The sequence below is a fragment of the Crotalus tigris genome, unplaced genomic scaffold (genome assembly GCF_016545835.1).
Source record: "Crotalus tigris isolate CLP2741 ecotype Arizona unplaced genomic scaffold, ASM1654583v1 scf7180000024302.2721777, whole genome shotgun sequence".
Lineage (NCBI taxonomy): Eukaryota > Metazoa > Chordata > Lepidosauria > Squamata > Viperidae > Crotalus > Crotalus tigris.
Window position 1 is genome coordinate 468581 of NW_024100474.1, and position 25446 is coordinate 494026.

The 25446-nt window shown below is 44.7% G+C and overlaps 1 protein-coding gene across 1 annotated transcript in view; it reads right to left on the reverse strand.

Annotated features, from left to right (window-relative positions):
• Positions 1-25446, reverse strand: part of FBN3 (fibrillin 3) — a 169788-nt gene that overhangs the window by 110529 nt on the left and 33813 nt on the right. The window contains 5 exon segments of the mRNA XM_039324520.1: positions 3378-3503; positions 3963-4082; positions 7339-7482; positions 10898-11095; positions 15660-15812. Of these exon segments, the coding sequence (XP_039180454.1) occupies positions 3378-3503; positions 3963-4082; positions 7339-7482; positions 10898-11095; positions 15660-15812 (741 nt within the window).

The following is a 25446-nucleotide window of genomic DNA, read 5'->3' on the forward strand; positions in this document are numbered from 1 at the left end:
TCCCCTCTTCATTTCCCTCTCTTCCTTCTCCAATTCCTCCCTTCCTCTTTCTCCATTTCCTTCCTTTCTCCTTTCTCTCCCTCTCTTCTCTTCCTTCCTCTTTCTCCATCTCCTTCCTCCCTCCCTCCATTCCCTCCCTCCCTCTCTCCATTTCCTCCCTTTCTCCCTTCCTCTCCCTCTCTTCCTTCTTCTCCATTGTCTCCCTCCCTCCCTCGTTCCATTCCTGCAGGGCCATGCCGCCAGCAGCCGCTCAGGACGGGCCTAGAAGAACAGAGACCTCGAGGCCAAGGCGCCCTGCGGGATGAAGGTCCAGCTGTGCGTCAGAAGCAGCTCCAGGGCCTGGGTCAGCCAGAGGAACGCAGGCGACGCAAGAAAGAGAGCTTTGTCCTCTCCAGGGATAAGCTTCGCCAGCCTGACCGAAGAGGCACCCGCCACAACCCTTGAGCACAAATAGCGCCAGTGACATTTTTTGCATGATGATGTCTGGATACCTAGCCCAGGGGTCACCCCTACCTTGCCTGCGGACCCTTATTCTCGGAGTGGCCCCTGCAAGCACATCGTTTGCAGGATGGATGGATGAATGGATGGATGGGGAGAGCGGGTGTGTGTTTGTGTGTGTGTGTGTGTGTGTGTCTTGGGGTGGGACTTTAGTGTGGAGGAGGCTGAGACGGGATGCAACACAAAACAAAAATCAGAACTGGAGGCAGTTGCAGCGCAGGGACCAGCTGGCCCATTAATATCAAATGAGCCCTGGGGTGGGGTGGGGGAGGCACGGCCGCCCTCGTCGTTATGTGGACTATATGTCAGAGAGTGAATAGCCAACACTCCAGAAGACAGGCTTAGGATACAGAAGGATCTGGACAGACTTGAACACTGGGCACTAACTAACAAAATGAAATTCAATGGTGAAAAAAGCAAGGTTCTACATTAGGCAAGAAAAACCAAATGCACAAGTACAGCATAGGTGGCACCATGCTCAATAGTAGTAACTGTGAGAGGGACCTCGGAGTCCTAGTAGACAATCACCTAAATATGAGCCAGCAGTGTGCTGCAGCTGCCAAAAAGGCCAACACAGTGCTAGGCTGCATTAACAGAGGATAGAATCAAGATCACGTGAAGTATTAATACCACTCTTCAATGCCTTGGTAAGGCCACACTTGGAATACGGCATCCAGTTTTGGTCACCACGATGTAAAAAAGATGTTGAGACTCTAGAAAGAGTACAGAGAAGAGCAACAAAGATGATTAGGGGACTGGAGGCTAAAACATATAAGGAACGGTTGCTAGGATTGGGTATGTCTAGTTTAACGAAGAGAAGGACAAGGGGGGACATGATAGCAGTATTCCAATATCTCAGGGGCTGCCATAAAGAAGAGGGAATTAAGCTATTTTCCAAAGCACCTGAAGGCAGGACAAGAAGCAACGGGTGGAAACTAATCAAGGAGAGAAGCAACTAGAACTAAGGAGAAACTTCCTGACAGTGAGAACAATTAATCAGTGGAACAGCCTGCCTCCAGAAGCAGTAAATGCTCCAACACTGGAAGTTTTTAAGAAGAGACTGGACAGCCATTTGTCTGAAATGGTGTAGGGTTTCCTGCCTGAGCAGGGGGTTGGACTAGATGATCTCCAAGATCCCTTCCAACTTTACTACTATTACTATTACTATCTCTTCAGGTCTGCAGGATGCTTTTCAGCTGGTGTGCAAAGTTGTGTGTGGGGCAATCTGCTCAAAGAAGTCAAAATGACACACAGGGTTGTTTTTTTTTAAGGTGCAACGTGTTATGGTTCTGGCTAATGAAACACTTCAAAGAACTTCCAGGCATTTATTTTCCTAAAAGTCATTGATTGTTACAAAATGTCGGCACAGGCATAAGGGAGGGATGCTAAGATCTAAGTTCTCTTCCTCTGAGCAGTTCAATTATCAGCATGTTCTCTCCCTAAATTAGCTGACATACATCACATTATCCAATTAGTGTGAAGGTCAAAGGTTTCCTTCCTCTTTCTTTCCCGGGCTTTACCCTCCACCCCCCTTCTGCTCTGCATTAACCCCAAAAATACCAGACAGTTCTGCATATTGTCAAAAGCAAGAATATACAATATTTCCAGCATTGACACAACACACAGTGTTGACCACCATCTTGACTTTTTTGACCACCCCCTGCACCTTAATACAGCTCATGGCCAATTAGAGCAGTGCTTCCCATGCCTGGACTTCAACTCCCAGAATTCTCCAGCCAGCAAGACTGGCTGGGGAATTCTGGGAGTTGAACTTCAAACATTTTTTTTAAATAGACAAAATTAGGGGAATCCACTGGTCAGAGTTACCCTGGACAGGATAAAAATCAATTTAGCCACTGGGGGAGGAGCCCGAAGCCACGATGGGTGTGGCCATGACACAGAAGTGGGCGTGGCCATGACATGATGATGTCACTCATATATAGGAAAGAGCCAAGAGGAGGGGGTGTGGCAGTTTGCTATGTGAAGCTGAAATAAATGTGATGCTTCTTTTCTGGAATGTCTGCATGTGGGGGGGGGGGGGGAATTCAACTCGCAAGGTTCGTTTTTCTCACCGTGTACATGTGTACATCCGGGCTAGGCTGTGTTGTTTCGCTGTGTCATAGACTATATGTGGGTACGTGAGTATATGCAAAACAAATTTGATCATATTTATGTAGTGTATATTGGAGGTGGTGACCCTTTGAGAACTGTATGCAATGAAATTTCATTTTAATGTATGCCGATTAGTGTACATTTAAAGCAACAATAAAGTTATTCTATTCTACTCTACATTATTCTATCCTGCATTCTATTCTATTCTACATTCTAGTCTATTCATTTAATTTCTATTTCTATTCTATTCTACATTCTATTCAATTCTGCATTCTATTCTATTCAATTCTGCATTCTATTCTATTCTATTCTGCATTCTATTCTATTCTGCATTCTATTCTATTCTATAATATTCTATTCTATTCATTTAATTTCTATTTCTATTCTATTTCTATTCTCTTCTATCCTCTTCTATTCTACATTCTATTCTATTCTCTTCTGCATTCTATTCTATTCTCTTCTGCATTCTATTCTCTTCTGCATTCTATTCTATTCAATTCTGCATTCTATTCTATTCTATTCTGCATTCTATTCTATTCTATTCTATTCTGCATTCTATTCTATTCTATTCATTTAATTTCTATTTCTATTTCTATTTCTCTTCTCTTCTACTCTATTCTATTCTGCATTCTATTCTATTCTGCATTCTCTTCTCTTCTCTTTTCTCTTCTCTTCTCTTCTCTTCTCTTCTCTTCTCTTCTCTTCTCTTCTCTCTTCTCTTCTATGCTATTCCGTAATTCTGTTCTATTCTTCCAGCCCTTCCTCACCTGCGCAGTTTTTGCCGTCCGGTGTGATTTCAAAGCCGGCATTGCAGATGCACTGGAAACTGCCATCGGTGTTCACACAGCGACCGTTCCGACACATCACACCGTTCATGATGCATTCGTCGATATCTAAAAGAGGGTCCACAGGGTGAGTCCACTGCCAGGAATAGTGTACCTCAACCTTGGCTACTTGAAGTTGTTGTGGACTTCAACTCCCAGAATTCCACAGCCAGCAGGGCTGGCTATGGAATTCTGGGAGTTGAAGTCCAGACAGTAGCCGAGGTTGAGAAAACGTGGCCTAGAAGAACTGCAGGCGAGCCCAGGGAGACTGGAGGGCAGGAAAGCTTATCCCGCCACTCAGAATCCTCAAATGGGGGGGGGGAGTCCTGCACCCCCCAGCTGCACCTCCCAAGACCCTTCCCTGGAACATTCCCAGCAGCTCCTATCTCTGTTCCAGATGTGGAGGAGAGAGTCCAAACAATGCTGAGAAGATGGTTACCACGATGCAATGGGAGACTCACCTCTTTCTTATATACCCCTTCTCAACAGCCATCTTGACTCTGTGCCTGTCACCCTACTTTGACTTACCAATGCAGGCTTGCTTGGTGGGCGTGCTCTGGAAACCTTCACGGCACTTGCAGTGATAGGAGCCAGGGGTGTTCACACAATCACCGTGGAGGCAGGGGCTGCTGGAACACTCGTCCATGTCTTGGGGAGAGAGAGGGGGGGAAGAGAGGGAGAAAGAGAGGGAGGGAGGAAGAAAGAGAGAGGGAGAGGGAGAGAAAGAGAGAGAGGAGGGAGGGAGAGAGAGAGAAGGAGAGGGAGAGAGAGAGAAAGAGAGGGAGAAAGAGAGAAAGAGAGGGGGAAGAGAGGGAGAAAGAGAGGGAGAGAGGAAGAAAGAGAGAGGGGGAGGAAGAGGGAGAGAAAGAGAGGGAGGGAGAGAGAGAGAGGGACAGGGGGAGGGAGAGAAAGAGAGGGAGGGAGGGAGAAAGACAGAGAGAAGGAGAGGGAGAGAGAGGGAGAGAAAGAGAGAGAGGGAGGGAGAGAGAAAGAGAGAGAGGGGGGAAGAGAGGGAGAAATAGAGGGAGAGGAAGAAAGAGAGAGGGAGAGGGGGGAGGGAGAGGGAGAGAAAGAGAAAGAGAGGGAAGAAGAGAGAGAAAAAAGAGAGGGAGAGAATTGGAGAGAGAGAGGGGGAGAGAGAGAGATATGTGAGAGAATATATATATATATATATATATATATATATATATATATATATATATATATATATATATATATATATATGTTTTCTGAGGTTTTCGCGGGTATTTGTATGTAGGTCTTTGGTTGTTCGGGTTTTCTCCCACGTAAAATTGGAAGTGTCTTGGCGACGTTTCGACGAAGTCCATTCGTCATCTTCAGGCTGGTGTTTTCAGCTTTCGTGCTTCGTGCTGCTCGAAGCACGAAGCTGAAAACACCAGCCTGAAGATGACGAATGGGACTTCGTCGAAACGTCGCCAAGACACTTCCAATTTTACGCGGGAGAAAACCCGAACAACCAAAGACCTATATATATATATATATATATATATATATATATATATATATATATATATATATATATGTTTTCTGAGGTTTTCGCGGGTATTGTATGTAGGTCTTTGTTGTTCGGTTTTTACGCGGGAGAAAACCCGAACAACCAAAGACCTACATATATATATATATTATATTATATATATATATATATATATATATATATATGAGTCAGTTGGAAATAGACTATATGTATGTATATATGGTCATTTGCCTTCTTTTAGAGAGTCGTTGAGGCCACCTGGAGGTTTATCTGTGTCCTCAGGGTCACCTGAGGAGTGCAAAGGGGTGTGGAGACTTCTTGGAACTGCTGAAGGGACGGTGTGATGGACTGGAGGTAGATGGTGTCCTCAGCCGTTCCAAGAAGACTGTTCCAGTTGCCTCAACAACCCTCTAAAAGGATGCAAATGACCAGCTCTCTGCAAGGACTGTAAATCCTTCCCTTCCCCACCATCCAGTCAGAGCTGAAGAAGCTTCTGGGATGAGAAGCGAAACGTCTTCAGAGGAAAAACAAGGAAAGTCCAGATGCCTGTCGAAAAACAAAACAAAAAACTTTGGGACAACTGTGACCTGGGTGAGGGAGAACCTCCATGGACAATCCCTGCTAAAACTGAAGGAAGATGCCATTTTTGGAAGAATCGCAAATCCATTTTTTTTTCGGCATCAGATGTCATAGTCTCCTAGCCTGTCCGATGCCATCTTTCCCAGAACATTGAAACAATTATTGTCCCAAGCATTTATCTTCATCCAAATTGGGCCTTGTTGTAATTAATGGCCCAAACCTTATTCCCACGCCTGTCACTGGATAAATAGATTCAGGGAGATTTGGAGAAGCATTCATTGTTGGCTGGAGACATCCTGTCCCTAATTTAAAAGCCCAGTTTTGCCAGACAGGCCTCCCCGATGTTTTTAAATCAGCAGACCTGAAAGGTTGTCTTTTAATCTGGGCTGAGTCATATCCCAGGCAGGAGCCCTACAGCTAATATGACAGCAGTGATCATAAAGACAAATAACAGAGCGAATGATAATTTTCTCGGACCATTTATACATTTGGGGCACAGGAAATTAACTGGGTGGCTAAATCTGCAATTCACTTCTCATCTCTTAGCAAATCCTAATCGTTTGCCCGCAGAGCGGCAATTTTTCCATTCTCCCACACGCTTCTGCTGGGTTTTAAAGACAGAAACCGTCATCTTTTAATTATAAGTGTCAAGCTTGAAACCGGCGTGGCTGGTGCAACAATGATTGCTTCTCAGCTGGCCAACAAACTTGGGGGGGGGGGAGGATGGGGAAAAGGAATGCAGGCGCAAAGATAAAAAAAGGCAGACCAGGAGAATCAAGGACGATTCATCAGGTGTCTGACCAGACTCAGACCTTTTCTCATAACAATATATTTACATCTAATTGGGCCATGTTGTCTATACTTTTACTATGGGGTTTGTCAGAGCTGGTTTTTCTTTCATACGTGCCGAAATGATGTACCCGCAACCTCCATTTTACCTTGAGAATTGGCGTTATTTTATTAATTTCTCTCGCACATTTTTGTTACAAGTCATCTCAGGCTCATACACTCATGTCCCTGACTTTGCACAGGCTAACCCTGAATCAAAGAGAAGAACAGGCAACAATTGTGTTCATCTAACGCAGGGGCGGGAAACTATGGCCCTTTTATGACTTGTGGACTTCAACTCCCAGAATTCCTCAGCCAGCATGGGGGAACTATGGCCCTTTTATGACCTGTGGACTTCAACTCCCAGAATTCCTCAGCCAGCATGGGGGAACTATGGCCCTTTTATGACCTGTGGACTTCAACTCCCAGAAGTCCTCAGCCAGCATGGGGGAACTATGGCCCTTTTATGACCTGTGGACTTCAACTCCCAGAATTCCTTATCTAGCATGGCTGGCTCAGGAATTCTGGGAGTTGAAGTCCACAAATCATAAAGGGGCCGTAATTCTCCACCTTTGATCTAACCCAAGGTTTCCCAACCTTGACAGCTTTAAGATGCGTGGACTTCCAACTCCCAGAATTCCTTAGCCAACCGTGCTGGCTGGGGAATTCTGGGAGTTGAAGTCCACACATCAGCAACAGCTTCGATCTTCTCAACAGAGAATTTGTTCCCGAGCAAATCTTGTCCCTGGCTTAGTTTCTGCATGCATGTCTGAATGGCAGGCAGCAGGAAAGACTGTCCCAAAAAATTCAAAATGGTGGCCTTGTCCCCAACGGAAGCTCCGCTGCTTTTGTTTGTGCGTCACAGGGCGGGAGTTTGATCTGGCGGTCAAAGCCACCGTCTTCACTTTTGGGGGACCTGCAGCATCCACGTTGGCTGTGAACCCAACTTCACCCCGAGGAACCAGCATCGGCCTGGCTTTGCACAGACTGTGGTTTGCTCACCGATACACTCGCCCCGCACGTCTTGCTTGTAGCCCATGTTGCACTCACAGCGGTAGCTGGACGGGGTTGGGATGCAGCGCCCGTTCAAGCACAGGTTGGTGAAATGCTTGCAAATGTCGATCGTCTGGTTCAGCGTCGCGGTGCCTAGAAGGGACACGGCAACAGGGGGTCATGCGAAGGGGAAGCCCCCCCCAACTCTTGGGGAGGGATCTTGCCAGGGCCAGAAATGCCCTTGTTGTTGGCACACTGAGCCCGCTGACCCAAATTCAAGATCTTCCTGGGTACAGTGCAGCCACTTTTGTGGTGGCTGAACCATGAGGACTAGAACCCTCGTTTTACGGAAAGGACTTTTAGAGCAAGATCCAGCCTCCTCCGGGAAATGCCCCTGCCCCAAATTCTGCTGATGGACCTCACATGCTCTGTGGATTTGCTTCCACGATGCTTTTTCACGCGGCAACTGGACTTTGTTTTTCGTTGAAGACGTTTTGCTTCTCATCCCAAAAGCTTCTTCAGCTCTGACTGGATGGAGGGGAAGGGAAAGATTTATACTCCTTGCAGACAGCTGGTCATTTGCCTCCTTTTGGAGTCGTTGAGGCCGCTTGGAGGTTTAACTGTATCCTCAGGGTCAGCTGAGTGGTGCAAATGGGTGTGGAGCCTCTTTGGAACTGTTAAGTCTACCACACAGTTCCTTCAACACTTCCAAGGAGGCTACACACCCATTTGCACCCCTCAGGTAACCCTCAGGACACAGAGAAACCTCCAAGTGGCCTCAACGACTCTCTCAAAGAAGGCAAATGACCGGCAGTCTGCAAGGAGTATCAATCCTTCCCTTCCCCACCATCCAGTCAGACCGGAAGAAGCTTCTGGGAGGAGAAGTGAAACATCTTTCAAAGAAAAAAACAAGAAAGTCAAGTTAACTCATCATTTGACGGCTGGGGCTGGGAGGACCTTTGCACAAGTTCGTCTGTTGCACCAGTTGCGACCCTATCTGGACCGGGAGGCTCTCCTTACAGTCACTCATGCCTTTGTCACCTCACGTCTGGACTACTGCAACGCGCTCTACATGGGGCTACCCTTGAAAAGTATTCGGAGGCTACAGCTGGTCCAGAATGCAGCCGCGCGAGTGATAGCGGGTGTTCCTCGATACACCCACGTTACACCTATCCTCCGTGACTGCACTGGTTGCCTATTGGTCTCCGGGTCCGATTCAAGGTGTTGGTTATTACCTTTAAAGCTCTATATCAGTGGTTCTCAACCTGTGGGTCAGGACCCCATTTGGGGTCGAACGACCATTTCACGGGGGTCGCCAAACAACGCAGTCCGCCATTTTTTCCCCCTTTTCCTTAGCTGTGCTACTCCCTTTTATTCTGTTGGCTTTTGAAAGCCAGTAGATTAGACTCTCTTGAATAGAGTCTAATTCTATTGGCTTTCAAAAGCCAATAGGAATTGTCCAGGCTTTCTCTGCCCTGCTGAGCTTGCCAAAAGTCCCATTCTGCAAACGGTGCTGCACCAGTTGAGTAGTCCTCGACTTACGACCGGTTGGGGGTCGTGGCATTAAGAAGGTTGAGAACCACTGGTCTATATGGCTCAGGGCCACGCTATTTGCGAGACCGCCTACTACCTCATAGTTCCCTTCGTCCGGTTAGATCCCACAGGCTGGGCCTCCTTCAGGTCCCATCGGCCAAGCAGTGCCGTTTGGTGAGGCCGCGGAGGAGGGCCTTCTCTGTGATGGCGCCCACGTCTTGGAACCAGCTCCCCCCGGAGATTAGGACCGCTCCCACCCTGTTGGTCTTCCGTAAGCTGCTTAAGACCTGGCTTTTCCGGCAGGCCTGGGGTTTATAAAACCTGACCCCTGGATGAATGTTACTGTATTGTTTGTCTTGTTAAGTTATGTTGTGTTTTTATTGTAAACCGCCCGGAGTCCTGCGGGAGTAGGGCGGTCTATACATTTTAATAAATAAATAAATAAACTCCTGAAAAAGGCAACCGTGACCTGGGGGGATGGAGACCCTCCATAGATATTTGGTTTCCCAAACTATTTATTTACTTATCTTTAGTACAGCCCCCCCCTCCCCTCATTCCAACAGACTCGGGAGATGTCCGCGGTGGGGCAGTTCGACAATCTCAGCTCAACACCCCACGAAAGGGACATCAAAGTGGGGGTCGTTCCTCAGAAACGAAGGTCCTCTTCCCACCACATTCTGTGCTGGTGTGTCGTCTCCGAAGCCCTCCATAGGGGCTCCTCAAAAGGCCAGGCAGCATCTCAGCCCCTGCAGATATGTCAGTGTTCTATGTCAGTGTTTCTCAACCTGGATCGGTTTCTGAGGGGTGGACTGCAACTCCCAGAATTCCCCAGCCAGCCTTGCTGGCTGGGAAATTCTGGGAGTTGCAGTCCACCCCTCAGAAACCAGTCCCGGTTGAGAAACACTGCTCTATGTGAAGGACTCCTTGCTAGAGGAACATCCCAGGAAGCGGGCCCACCAAATCCAAGATCAATTTTGCATCCCCTGTGAAGAGCTCTCCAATTAGCCTCCTTCTTTGGACCCCGTTAGTTCACGGAACTTGCTGTGCCTTCCGGATCTGGATGGCATGGAGGGCAATTTAGTTCGATGGCATTTGAGCACCCTGGACCCTGAGAAGGAGACAGTGTTGGCCCCTGGGTCAAGAATAGAATAGAATAGAATATAGAATAGAATAGAATAGAATAGAATAGAATAGAATAGAATAGAATAGAATAGAATAGAATATAGAATAGAATAGAATAGAATAGAATATTGTAGAATAGAATAGAATAGAATAGAAAGAATAGAATAAAATAGAATAGAACAGAACTGAGTAGAGTAGAATAGAGTAGAGTAAAGTAGAGTAGAATAGAATAGAACAGAATAGAATAGAAGATAGATAGATAAGAAAAGATAACCTTTATCGTCATTTTTTTACTGTGGGCAAAACGACACACATCAAAAATAAAATTTAGTTGCCCACTCTCAAAGTGAAACACATACATGACACACACCTAAATATACTATATAGAATAGAATAGAATAGAATAGAATAGAATAGAAAAGAATAGAATAGAATGGAGTGGAGTGGAGTGGAAGGGAAGGGAAGGGAAGAGAAGAGAAGAGAAGAGAAGAGAAGAGAAGAGAAGAGAAGAGAAGAGAAGAAAAGAGAGGAATGGAATGGAATGGAATAGAATAGAATAGAATAGAACAGAGTAGAGTAGAGAAGAATAGAGTAGAGAAGAATAGAGTAGAGTAGAATGCAGTGGAGTGGAGTGGAGTGGAAGGGAACGGAAGAGAAGAGAAGAGTAGAGTAGAGTAGAAGAGAAGAGAATAGAATAGCAGAGTTGGAAGGGACCTTGGAGGTCATCTAGTCCAACCCCCTGCTCAGGCAAAAAACCCTTATACCATTTCAGACAAGTGTCTGTCCAGTCTCTTCTTAAAAACCTCCAGTGTTGGAGCATTCACCGCTTCCAGAGCCACTGTCAGGAAATTTCTTTGGCGGGTACGGAAACTCTGATTTTTAACCAACGTCTTGGCAAGGCACCCTCTCTCACCAATGCTGGAACTCCCGGGACCCGTCCCTGGCAATCCAGGGATGCCCCCTTGTCCGTTGGCTCCGTTGGGCCCGAAACTTCCGGGACCACTTATCCCCGGCCCAACTCCATTGGGACCGAAGCTGGGAAGGCCGGGAAAGTTGCCAGGGAAACCCGGAATGACCGGAAGACCTTCGATGCACAGCCAGCGGTATTCATCTGCAAGAGATAAAAGCAGATAAAGTTCCCGATTATTAATAATAGTAGTAATAGTAATAGTAGTAAAGTTGGAAGGGACCTTGGAGGTCATCTAGTCCAACCCCCTGCTCAGGCAGGAAACCCTACACCATTTCGGACAAATGGCTGTCCAGTCTCTTCTTTAAAACTTCCAGGGTTGGAGCATTCACCGCTTCTGGAGGCAGGTGGTTCCACTGGTTAATTGTTCTCACTGTCAGGAAGTTTCTCTTTAGTTCCAGGTTGCTTCTCTCCTTGATGAGTTTCCACCCGTTGCTTCTTGTCCTGCCTTCAGGTTTCTTTGGAGAATAGCTTGACTCCCTCTTCTTTGGGGCAGCCCCTGAGATATTGGAATACTGCTATCATGTCCCCCCTTGTCCTTCTCTTCGTTAAACTAGACATCCCCAATTCCAGCAACCGTTCCTTATATGTTTTAGCCTCCAGTCCCCTAATCATCTTTATTGCTCTTCTCTGTACTCTGTACTCTGTACTCTGTACTCATGATCATGATGATGGAAGGGACCTTGGAGGTCATCTAGTCCAACCCCCTGCTCAGGCAGTAAACCCTATACCATTTTGGACAAATGGCTGTCCAGTCTCTTCTTAAAAACTTCCAGTGTTGGAGCATTTACTGCTTCTGGAGGCAGGTGGTTCCACTGGTTAATTGTTCTCACTGTCAGGAAGTTTCTCCTTAGTTCTAGGTTGCTTCTCTCCTTGATTAGTTTCCACCCGTTGCTTCTTGTCCTGCCTTCAGGCGCTTTGGAGAAGAGCTTGACTCCCTCTTCTTTGGGGCAGCCCCTGAGATATTGGAACGCTGCTATCATGTCCCCCCTCATCCTTCTCTTCGTTAAACTAGACATACCCAATTCCAGCAACCGTTCCTTATATTGGGATTAAGTTAAGGGGAGGCTGTAAAACTCACCGGCCTGATGGGTGGCCATTTATTTAATGTTTCCACCATGTGATCCTTGTAAATGTATGTTATAACTCAGTGAGATTTTCTCTCTCTTCGAAGCTTTCACGTGGCTGGGCCTTTGCTTTCTTTGTGTGTGTGTGTGTGTGTGTGTGTGTGTGTGTGTGTGTTTGTGTGTGTATACGCTGGTCCCGGCTTGGCTTTGTCGCTTTGCTGGGACGTGGTGTCCCTTTGGAAGTGAAGATTGCAGGCATGGAAGACATGAGGTCTCTCATGGGGGGGGAGGAGGAAGAGGAGGAGGAGGAGGAGGAGGAGGAGGAGGAAAGGAAAAGAAAGGAGGAGAAGGAGAACAGGAAAGAGGGAGGAGGGGAGGAGGAGGAAGAAAGGAAAAGAAGAAGGAGAAGAAAAGAAGGGAAGGGAAGGAGGAGAAGGAGAAGAAGGAAAGGGGAGGAAGAAAGGAAAGGAAAGAAAAGAAGGGGGAGGAGAAGAAAGGGGAGGAGGAGGAGAGAAAGAAGGAGAAGGAGAGAAGGAAAGGGGAGGAGGAGGAGAAGGAGAAGAGGGGAGGATGAGAAGGAAAGGGGGAGGAGGAGGAGGAGAGGGAGAAGGAGAAGAAGAGAAAGAGGGAGAAGGAGGAGAAGCAGAAGGGGAGAAAAAAAGGGGAAGGAGGAAGAAAGGAAAGGAGGAGAAGAAAAGGGGAAGGAGAAGAAGGAAAGGGGGAGAAGGAGAAGGAGAAGGAGAGAAAGGAAGAGGGAGAAGGAGGAGAAACGGAAGAAGAGAAGGAAAGGGAGAGGAGGAGAGGCACAGCAGCCAGCACCTGCTGAAAAACTACAAGTAGTCCTCAATCTATGACTGCAATGGGATCCAGAATGTCTGTCACTAAGTAACACAGTTGTTCAGTGAGTTGTGTCCCACTTTATATCCTTTTTTAAAAAATACCTCTATATGTTAAGTGAATCACAGGGTTGTTAAGGAAGTCTGGCTCCCCCCCCCCCCCTTGGCTTTGCTTGTTGGAAGAGAGTTAGGAAGGCTGCAAATGGCAAATCATGTGTCTCCAGAAAGCTGCAACTGTTGTAAATACATGCTGGTTGCCAAGCGTGATTGTGTGAGTGTGGGTTACTGCAGTGTTGTAAGTGCAAGGACCAATCAAAAGTCACTTTTTCTTGTGCTGTTTTAACTTTGAATATTCCCTAAATGAATGGTTGTAAGTCAACAATATAACAGGTTTGTGTAAAGCTCTTGAAAGAATCTGCAAAGCCATTAATGTGAACCAAGTACCGTATCTTGGAAACCCTGAAGCAGCTGCATTAATGAGAATAGTTAAAGAGAAGCTCCAAAAGACATGGCAATATTGATGAGAATAACTAAAGAGGAGCTGCAAAAGACATGGCAACATTGATGAGAATAATTAAAGAGGAGTGCCAAAAGGCACAGCAACATTGGTAAGAATAACTAAAGAGGAGCTGCAAAAGACATGACAACATTGATGAGAATAACTAAAGAGCAGCTCCAAAAGACACGGCAACATTAATGAAAATAATTAAAGAGGAGTGCAAAAAGACACGGCAACACTGATGAGAATAACTAAAGAGGAGCTGCAAAAGACATGGCAATATTGATGAGAATAACTAAAGAGGAGCTGAAAAAGAGATGGCAACATTGGTGAGAATATTTAAAGGGAATTGCAAAAGACACGGCAACATTGATGAGAATAAAGAGTAGCTGCAAAAGACCCGGCAACATTTATGAGAATAACTAAAGAGGAGCTGCAGAAGACCGGCAACATTGATGAGAATAACTAAAGAGGAGCTGCAAAAGACACGGCAACATTGATGAGAATAATTAAAGAGTAGCTCCAAAAGACATGGCAATATTGATGAGAATAACTAAAGAGGAGCTGCAAAAGACATGGTAACATTGATGAGAATAATTAAAGAGAAGCTCCAAAAGACACGGTAACATTGATGAGAATAAAGAGTAGCTGCAAAAGACACGGCAACATTGATGAGAATAACTAAAGAGGAGCTGCAAAAGACACGGTAACGTTGATGAGAATAACTAAAGAGGAGCTGCAAAAGACATGATAACATTGATGAGAATAAAGAGTAGCTGCAAAAGACACGGCAACATTGATGAGAATAACTAAAGAGGAGCTGCAGAAGACATGGTAACATTGATGAGAATAAAGAGTAGCTGCAAAAGACACGGCAACATTGATGAGAATAACTAAAGAGGAGCTGCAAAAGACATGGTAACATTGATGAGAATAAAGAGTAGCTGCAAAAGACACAGCAACATTGATGAGAATAACTAAAGAGGAGCTGCAAAAGACACGGTAACATTGATGAGAATAAAGAGTAGCTGCAAAAGACACGGCAACATTGATGAGAATAACTAAAGAAGAGCTGCAAAAGACACGGTAACATTGATGAGAATAAAGAGTAGCTGCAAAAGACATGGCAACATTGATGATAATATTTAAAGAGCTGCAAAAGACACGGTAACATTGATGAGAATAAAGAGTAGCTGCAAAAGACACGGCAACATTGATGAGAATAATTAAAGAGAAGCTCCAAAAGACATGGCAATATTGATGAGAATAACTAAAGAGGAGCTGCAAAAGACATGGCAACATTGATGAGAATAATTAAAGAGGAGTGCCAAAAGGCACAGCAACATTGGTAAGAATAACTAAAGAGGAGCTGCAAAAGACATGACAACATTGATGAGAATAACTAAAGAGCAGCTCCAAAAGACACGGCAACATTAATGAAAGTAATTAAAGAGGAGTGCAAAAAGACACGGCAACACTGATGAGAATAACTAAAGAGGAGCTGCAAAAGACATGGCAATATTGATGAGAATAACTAAAGAGGAGCTGCAAAAGAGATGGCAACATTGGTGAGAATATTTAAAGGGGAATTGCAAAAGACATGGCAACATTGATGAGAATAACTAAAGAGGAGCTGCAAAAGACATGGTGACATTGATGAGAATAAAGAGTAGCTGCAAAAGACACGGCAACATTTATGAGAATAACTAAAGAGGAGCTTCAGAAGACCCGGCAACATTGATGAGAATAACTAAAGAGGAGCTGCAAAAGACACGGTAACATTGATGAGAATAACTAAAGAGGAGCTGCAAAAGACATGGCAACATTGGTGAGAATATTTAAAGGGGAATTGCAAAAGACATGGCAACATTGATGAGAATAAAGAGTAGCTGCAAAAGACACGGTAACATTGATGAGAATAAAGAGTAACTGCAAAAGACATGGCAACATTGATGATAATATTTAAAGAGGAGCTGCAAAAGACACGGCAACATTGATGAGAATAATTAAAGAGAAGCTCCAAAAGACATGGCAATATTGATGAGAATAACTAAAGAGGAGCTGCAAAAGACATGGCAACATTGATGAGAATAACTAAAGAGGAGCTGCAAAAGATATGGCAACATTAATGAGAATAATTAAAGAGAAGCTCCAAGCATCTAATCTCAGTGAAGGAAGTGCAACAGATTTGCAGTCGTACTGCTGTGCCACTCATCCCTTGTCCTTCTTTGGGTCTCCTGTGGAGCTTGATGTTGCCCCGAGTCCCCCCCCCCAGGGAGCTGTGGGGTCTTAGACAAATCACTCACCTGACCCCCGTACAGGGCACATCTCCGGAGTTTGTCCAATGGCCCAGCAGCGCCCAGAGTCACAACAGCATTGCATCTTGGTATACTGGCCAGGAAGCTCCCCTGCGCAACGTCCACCAATCAGCGCGGAGAAGCAGGTGCCAATTCGTTGGTCTGCGGGCAGAAGAAAGATAGAGGTAAGCCAGGAAATGGCCGGACAGGGTACAGGTAGTCCTCGACTTATGACCACAAGGGAGCCCAGGATTGATGTCACTAAGTGGGACATTTGTTAAGTGCGTTTGCCCCCATTTTACAACCTTTCCTGCCACAAGTGGATCGCTGGAGTTGTTTTTTTTTATTGAAAATTTTTTATTTTTTAAACATACAATCATTTATAAAAATACAATAAAATTTTAAATTAGAAAAAAAAAAAACCCTTACCCTCCCTCCCACCCCCAACCCCCCTCCCTTCACTTCCCAGAGCAGAATACAGGGTTAATAATAAAAAAATTATAATAATTAAGAAAAAAGAAAAAAAGAAAAGAAGAAAATATCATAATTAACCTTTAACTCCATAACCTATAAAACAATTCTCTATAATATTTAAAATTCATTCATAAAATAAATAAAACTTTTTAATTCCATACTTTTTCTGAATATAATCTATCCACCTTCCCCATACAATAATATATCTTTCTTGTGTATGATCCTTTAAATAAGCAGAAATTTTTGCCATTTCTGCAAAACTAGATACTTTTAATATCCATTCTTCTAAAGTAGGCAAGGAATCTTTCTTCCAATATGAACCTACTAGTAACCTTGCTGCAGTTAATAAATTCAACATCAAAGTAGTTTCTTTTTCATTTAAGTCAACAAAAATACCAAGTAAAAATAGTTGAGGAGTAAACTTTATCTTTTTTCTAAAAATCTTTTGAATGTTCCACCAAATCATAATCCAAAAAGCCTTTACTTTTTTACAATTCCACCAAATATGAAAGTATGTTGCATCATTATTGCCACATCTCCAACATTTGGGCTGTATATTGGAATACATACAAGATAATTTTTTAGGATCTAAGGGCCATCTATAGAACATTTTATAAAAATTTTCTCTCAAATTTTGAGCTCAAAATTTGATCGCTGGAGTTGTTAAGCTAGCAACACAGTTGTTAAGTGAGTCTGGCTTTTCCCGTTGACTTTGCTTGTCTGAAGCTCGCAAAAGAGGATCACGTGATCCCGGGACATTGCAACCGTCGTAAATGCGAGTCAGTTGCCAAGGATCTGAATTTCGATCACGATCACCTAAATATGAGCCAGCCGTGTGCTGCAGCTGGCAAAAAGGCCAACGCAGTGCTAGGCTGCATTAACCGAGAGAATCAAGATCATGTGAAGTATTAATATACCACTTTACAAGGCCTTGGTAAGGCCACACTTGGAATCCTGCATCCAGTTTTGGTCACCATGATGTAAAAAAGATGTTGAGACTCAGAAAGAGTGCAGAGAAGAGCAACAAAGTGGATCAGGGGACTGGAGGCTAAAGCATATAAGGAACGGTTGCTGGAATTGAGTATGTCTAGTCTAATGAAGAGAAGGACAAGGGGGGACATGATAGCAGTATTCCAATCTCTCAGGGGCTGCCCCAAAGAAGAGGGAGTCAAGCTATTTTCCAAGGCGCCTGAAGGCAGGAGAAGAAGCAACAGATAGAAACCAATCAAGGAGAGAAGCAACCTGGAACTAAGGAGAAACTTCCTGAAAGTGAGAACAATTAACCTGTGGAACAACCTGCCTCCAGAAGTGGTGAATGTTCCAACACTGGAAGCTTTTAAGAAGAGACTGGACAGCCATTTGTCCGAAATGGTACAGGTTTTCCTGCCTGAGCAGGGGGTTGGACTAGATGACCTCCAAGGTCCCTTCCAACTTCACTATTATTATTATTATTATTATTATTATTATTATTATTATTATTATTATTATGATTATTATTATTATTATGGATCATCGCACAGTCAGCCAGATGTTCAGACTGGATTTGGCATTTTGTCTACCTATCGAGTCCTTACCCAGGACCTGGGATAGGCAGATGTGGATGTTTGATGGTATTACAGGTATCGTCGCAGGATGGAAACAGTTCCTAATAAGGCCGCCTTTTGCAATTGAATTATTATTATTATTATTATTATTATTATTATTATTATTATTATTATTATTATTATCATCATCATCATCATCATCACATGACCACAGGGATGCTGCAATGGTCCCAAGTCAATTTTTGCAGTGTCATTGTCAATTAATCAATCAAATAAACCCCTTGCATTCACCATGCTGGCTGGGGAAGATGGGAAATGGAGTCCAGCGTAAACCCAGACAGCCTGCAGCTAGGGGATTTGCGCAAGCAGTCTGAAGGCGAAATTGCATGCCTGGGATCGCTGGGTCCTCCCTCCTGCTACGATGGGGAGGGAAGCCTCATGGGAGGGGGCTTTGGGCTTTGGCAGCAGGCTGTGACGGAGAGATCTTGGATGGGCCAAAATTCCCACATGTTTTTTTTTTCTTTCTTGCCTTGAATGAGTAAGATAGTCCTTGCCTTACGACCACAACCGAGGGCAAAATGTCCAGTGCTAAGCCAGACAGCTGTTTGTGAGTTTTGTCCCGTTTTCTTGCCACAGTTGTTAAGTGAAACACTGCAATTAAGTTAGTCACACGGTTGTTAAGAGAAGGCCGCAAAAGGGGGAATCACGTGACCCCCCGGGACACTGCAACCGTCACACCAGTACATGTCAGTTGCCAAGCATCCAAAATTTTGACGGTCGTAAGTGTGCAAAACAGTCATTAATATTTTTTTTTTTAGTGCCGTTGTAACTTCAGTCACTAAATGAACGGTTGTATTATTAAGGTGACCAACCGTCCTCCTTTTGTAAGTTCTGTCCTGCCTCGAAAAGTGTCCTCCTACATGTCCTCCTTTTTGACAGTTGAAGACTAATCTGCAGGGCTTTTTTTTTTCTCATAGAATGCTCAGAATGGCGTTCCGGCACCATTTTTTGATGTTTTTTTTTTCAACTTTTGCATGTGCATGTGCTGCTGAGCGTGCCAAAACACCCCGTCGGCAAACTTGGCACATGCAAGTGGTCTGTATTATTGTTGGAATGAATAAAATGTTTCTTTTATTGACGATATTTTTTTCTTCAATTTATTTGTGTCCTCCTTTTCATTGTAAAAAAGTTGGTCACCTTAGGATTATCCCCACGTAACGCGGAGACATCAAGACTTTATTTCCCACTAAGCACCGAGGGGGAAAAAAGCATCCGGTTGGGAAGCTGGGATGAGCAGCTTTCAAAACCGTCAGATAAAATTCAGGCATGCTTTTGTTTTCCAAACGGGTCCGTGGGGAAGACAATAATAATAATAATAATAGTAGTAAAGTTGGAAGGGACCTTGGAGGTCATCTAGTCCAACCCCCTGCTCGGGCAGGAAACCCTACACCATTTCGGACAAATGGCTGTCCAGTCTCTTCTTAAAAACTTCCAGTGTTGGAGCATTTACTGCTTCTGGAGGCAGGCTGTTCCACTGGTTAATTCTTCTCACTGTCAGGAAGTTTCTCCTTAGTTCTAGGTTGCTTCTCTCCTTGATGAGTTTCCATCCGTTGCTTCTTGTCCTGCCTTCAGGCGCTTTGGAGAATAGCTTGACTCCCTCTTCTTTGGGGCAGCCCCTGAGATATTGGAAGACTGCTATCATGTCCCCCCTTGTCCTTCTCTTCTTTAAACTAGACATACCCAATTCTAGCAACTGTTCCTTATATGTTTTAGCCTCCAGTCCCCTAATCATCTTTGTTGCTCATTCCCCACGGTTAAAGAGTTCCTTTATGTGATTTCCTGCAGGCAACGGGCGAAAAAAACAATATGGCAGCCTATCAGAAAAGGCTCTGTTCCTTTTGGAAAAATTGAGCATTTCGAACTATTCCTAGGGGGGGGGGTCTCCAGTTCCTAATCGGGACCACAAAGATATCTTTAATCCGGCAAAGTGAAGGGACGCTGAGAAGTCCCTCCCAGGTGCTCGGGAACAAAAGACCCTTTGAGTCCAGGCAACGTAAACTCCCAGAGAAAATTCTTCAAGTTTGGCCAGAAAAAATATTGTCCATCGCAGCAAGCGACAGCACATTTAGGGCACATGTTCGCTCCGGGGAAGGGCCCGGTGGGGGCATGACGTAGTCCGGCTGGCCACGCCAAGGCCTCCTTGGGGAGGATTCGGTTATTTTTAAAACCTGGCTGGCCTAATTGAAACTGCCCGGCATTTGCTCAACGTTTTGGCAGCTGGGAAAAGACTTCAGGGTCCAGATGCTTATACAATTTGCCCCCACCCCATCCTTGCTCCGAGACTGTAATTCTTCCTCTCTGTCTCCTTTGCTCAGACAAAGCCAGACAGAGAAGGGGGGAGAGAGAGAGTGAGAGAGAACGAGAGAGAAGGAAAATGGAAAAGAGAAACACAGAGAGAGAGAATGAGAGAAAGAAAGAGAGAAAGAGGGGGGGGGGAAACAAAGAGAGGGAGAGAGAGAGAGACCAGGATAGAGAAGGAAAAAGGGAAAGAAAAACGGGGGGATTGAGAGAGAGAGAGAGAGAAAGAGGGAAAGAGAAACAGAGACAGGGATAGAGAAAGAGAGAAAGAGAAACAGAGAAAATGAGAAAAAGAAAGAGAAACAGAGAGGGGGAAGTAGGGGGATAAAGAAAGGAAAACAGTAACACAGAGAGGGATAGAGAGAAAGAGAAAGGAGGGAACAAGAAAGAAGGATAGAGAGAGAGGAGAGAGAAGAGAGAGAGAGAGAGAGAGAGAGAGAGAGAGAGAGAGAAGAGGAAAGCAAGTAATAATAATAATAATAGTAGTAGTAAAGTTGGAAGGGACCTTGGAGGTCATCTAGTCCAACCCCCTGCTCGGGCAGGAAACCCTACACCATTTCGGACAAATGGCTGTCCAGTCTCTTCTTAAAAACTTCCAGTGTAGGAGCACTTACTGCTTCTGGAGGCAAGCTGTTCCACTGATTAATTGTTCTCACTGTCAGGAAGTTTCTACTTAGTTCTAGGTTGCTTCTCTCCTTGATTATTTTTTATTTTAATTGAATTTTAAATTCAAGATCCTTGTTTATCGTTTCAGTGCTTCATTGCACATTTTATTCCATGTCTGTAGCCTGTAATCCACCAACCACCTCCATTTTACTTCTCGGTCAACTCTGCAACCTTCTTGGTGGTCTCCTTTCCCTGGAGGAATCAGGACAGACCCTGCTTCGTGTTCTCCTCAACATCTCTCTTCAGTTCTCCAAGGGAACAGTCAGTCTGAATAGGGATTTCCCCCCCCCCCTCCATTTGCTCTTATCTTCTTGGGGGGGGCTTCTACAGCTTTGGGGATTTCCTAGTGGTGTCCTATCCGAGCACAACCACCCCAGCCAGCTTCCAAGGCCAGAGAAGGGGCTGCCTTTGCGGAGAAGACCAAGTGAGCGGGCAAATGAAACACATCACAACGGAGAAGCTGGACTGACTGCAGACATAACTCCTGCTGGCCGGCATCTTTTCCCAGTCTTGACCTTTGACCCTTCCCAGCCTCCCCACCAAGATTTGAACCCGGACCGCTTCTCTTTGCAAACAAGACTGGTAAATGTTTGCTCCCAACAGGGCTGAACAGCTACAGGTCTTGAGAGTTTTTCTATTAGCTGTGCCAATTCTTCAATTCAAAGTAGAAATCTCTCTTTCTCTCTCTCTCTCTTTCTGCCTTTCTTTCTCTCTCTCTCTCTTTTTGTCTTTTTCTCTTTCTTCCTCTTTCTTTTTCTCTTTCTCTTTTTGTCTATCTCTCTTTTTCTTTCTGTCTCTCCCTTTCTTTTTCTCTTTCTCCATCTCTCTTTTTCTTTCTTTTTGTTTCTCTCTTTCTGTCTTTCTCTCTCTCTCTCTTTGTTTATCTCCCTTTCTCTTCCTCTCTTTCTGCTCCCCCCTCTCTGTGTGTCTCTTTCTTTCTTTTTGTCTATCTCTCTCTCTTCCTCTCTCCCTCCGTCTTTCTTTTTCTATTTCTTTTTATCTGTCTTCTCTTTCTCTCTTTTTCTTTCTGTCTCTCTTTCTTTTTCTCTTTCTCCCTCTCTTTCTATTTCTCTTTTTCTTTCTCTTTCTGTCTTTCTCTTTCTTTCTTTTTCTTCCTGTCTCTCTTTCTCTTCCTCTCTTTCTGAACCCTCTCTTCCTATCTCTCCCTCACTCTTTCTTTTTCTATTTCTTTTTCTCTCTCTCTCTCTCTCTCCCTCTTTCTCTCCTTCTGCCTCTGTGACTCTTTTTCTCTCTCTCTTTTCTCTCTTTCTCTCTAAAGAGCTATCAGAGCTTCATCTAAAAACGTGTCCTATCGTAATCAGGATCAACCCAACCAACTTTACCTTCCTTCCTTTTACTTCTGACAAGGTTCTTTAACTGCCACCCGGCGTGGCACCTGCGGGAATTCTTTGTATAAATGGGGTACAGCCCCCTGCACCCCTCAGTCTGACTGCAGAGTCTCACATCAAATTGTAGATCACATCGCGACGGGCTAAGGGCTTATGCCAGCCCTGGAACTGATCTTTTTTCAGATAAAAAATGCTGCATTTCAATAGTTAGATGCCCTAGACCAGGGGTCTTCAAACTTGGCCCTTTTTATGACCTGTGGACTTCAACTCCCAGAATTCCTCAGCCAGCATGGGGAAACTATGGCCCTTTTATGACCTGTGGACTTCAACTCCCAGAATTCCTTACCTAGCATGGCTGGCTGAGGGAATTCTGGGAGTTGAAGTCCACAAGTCATAAAAGAGCTGAGGAATTCTGGGAATTGAAGTCCACAAGTAATAAAAGGGCCATGGTTCCCCCATTCTGGCTGAGGAATTCTGGGAGTCAAAGTCCACAAGTCATAAAAGGGCCACGTTTGAAGACCCCTGCTAATATGGAATAATGAACAATCACTAGAATAATGATGTGTCTGCATAATTCCTGGAATAGTGCTGTGTTAGTATGTGACTAACCTAATGCGCATTGCACTTGGAAACAATGTATGTAGCAAACTCTCCATTGTATACCCGTGAGAAATGAACCTAATGTATTACAATGTGTATTCCTTTGTTCCTGAGAAAAAGTATAAAACTGAAGTCTGAATCCGCCCTCGGGGTTCAGAATTGCTTGTGTTATTGCTTCTGAACCTGCGCAATAAATCTCTCTGCTAATTCGTAAGAGTCCTTTCGTTTTCCACCAGATTTCCCTAGACCAGTGGTTCTCAACCTTTTTAATGCTGCGACCCCCAACCAGTCGTAAGTCGAGGACTACTCAACCGGTCGTAAGTCGAGGACTACTCAACTGGTGCAGCCCCGTTTGCAGAATGGGACTTTTGGTGGGCTCAGCAGGGCAGAGACAGCCTGGACAATTCCTGTTGGCTTTGGAAAGCCAATAGAATCAGACTCTATTCAAAAGAGTCTCTTCTATTGGCTTTCAAAAGCCAATCGAATAAAAGGGAGTAGCACAGCTAAGGAAGAGGGGAAAAAATGGCGGACTGCGTTGTTTGGCGACCCCCGTGAAATGGTTGTTCGACCCCAAATGGGGTCCCGACCCACAGGCTGAGAACCACTGATTTATACAGATCCTTTCAGCATTCATATTTTACTGTGCTTTAAATCTTGGTGACATCTTAGCACAGAGAGTCCTCGGTTCATGGACAACTAGTCCAAAAGTTCTGTTGCTAAGCCAGGCAGTTGTTCAGTGGGTTTTGCCCCATTTTACGACCTTTTTTTCCCACAGTGGTTACGTGAATCAACTGCAGTGGTTAAGTTAGCGACGTGGTTGTTAAGGGAATCTGGGTTCCCAGAAGGTTGCAAAAGGGGATCACGTGACCCTTGGGGGGGGGGCGCTGCGACCGTCGTAAATATGAGACAGTTGCCAAGCGTCCGGATTTTGATCACGTGACCGCGGGGATGCTGCGATGGTCATAAGTCACTTTGTTCAGTGCTGTTGTAACTTCGAACGGTTAGTAAATGAATGTTTATAAGTCAAGGACTATATGTATCTTATTCCAGTATCTCAGGGGCTGCCCCAAAGAAGAGGGAGTCAAGCTATTCTCCAAAGCGCCTGAAGGGAGAAAAAAGAAGCAACAGATGGAAATTGATCGAGGAGAGAAGCAACCTGGAACTGAGAGTGAGAACAATTAACCAGTGGAACTACCTGCCTCCAGAAGTTGTGGATGCTCCCCCACTGGAGGCTTTTAAGAAGGGATTGGACAGCCATTGGTCTGAAATGGTATAGGGTTTCCTGCATGAGCAGGGGGTTGGACTAGATGACCTCCAAGGTCCCTTCCAACTTTGTTATTCTATTCTATTCTATTCTATTCTATTCTGTATTTATTCTATTCTATTCTATTCTGTATTTATTCTATTCTATTCTATTCTATTCTATACTATATTTATTCTATTCTATTTTATATCTATTCTATATTTTGTTTTCTATTCTCTACTCTACTCTACTCTACTCTACTCTATTCTATCTATTCCATTCCATTCCATTCTATTCCATTTATTTTTTTCCAGATAACCAATTCTGCATTTCAATGATTAGATGGCCTAGACCAGTGATGGTGAACCTTTTAGAGACTGAGTGCCCAAACTGCAACCCCAAACCCACTTATGCATTGTCGAGTGCCGGGTGGGTGTGGCCCATTGGGTGGGTGTGGCCCATTGGCTGGGCATGGCTGCGGTGGTAACAGCAGACTGGGTGGGACTAAAAAGTTCAATCAATCAATTCCAAATTTGCAAGATCTTTTTTTTACGCGAGAAGTTGAAATTGACTCATTGATTGAACCTTTTGGGTTTTTTTGTGTTTTTTTTTTTGCACATGGCAGTGGAGGCCTAAAGTGAAAAGGCCTAGGACTGGGGCGACGGCGCACGTGCCCACAGAGAGGGCTCTGAGTGCCGCCTCTGGCACCCGTGCCATAGGTTCGCCACCACTGGCCTAGACCAGGGATAGGCAACCTTGGCTCTTTTATGACTCGTGGACTTCAACTCCCAGAATTCCTGAGCCAGTTGAAGTCCACGAGTCATAAAAGAGCCAAGGTTGCCTATCCCTGGCCTAGACATTGGTATTTGAACATAAATCTTTTTTTTAACATTCATATTTTGCTGTGTTTTTAATCTAGGCGGAATGTTAATACCTGTTGTAAGTCCATGGATGTTACGCCATACACTAAATAAATAAATTTATTGTTTTAAGCAGCCTGCAAGGACTTCAACTTTGGCAGATGTTTGCTTTTGTCCAACCTCTCTCTCTCTCAAAAAAACAGATCTTTGTCCTATTTCAGCCGGGGTGCATTGTTCACCTCTGGCTGATGGGGAGGAAGGGGGGGGGGTTTCCAGTTTGGGATCCAGACAGGGAAGGGAAAGCTTTAGGGGGCTTATAGTCCTTAGGAGCAGCTGCAAGAAAATGGGGGGGGGAGGCCATTCCTGGCAGCCCAGCCAATAAAATTACAACGCAAAACAAGGAAGTTATTAGAAAAGGAATTTTCTGGTTAGGACGAGAGGGTGGGAGAGTGAGAAGGCATTTAGCCAAACCTGCATTCCATATTTTTGTCTCCCCCATCCCATCAACAAAGAGGAGAACAGAAGCTTTATTTGCAAAGGATTAGCTCACACACACACACACACACATACACACACATACCCCACAAAAATCTGGCTCCTTCTGCGTTGCTAGAATGGAACGGAACAGAGTAATTGAGTTGGAAAGGGACCTTGGAGGTCATCAAGTCCAGCCCCCTGCTCAGTATACCATTTCAGACAAAT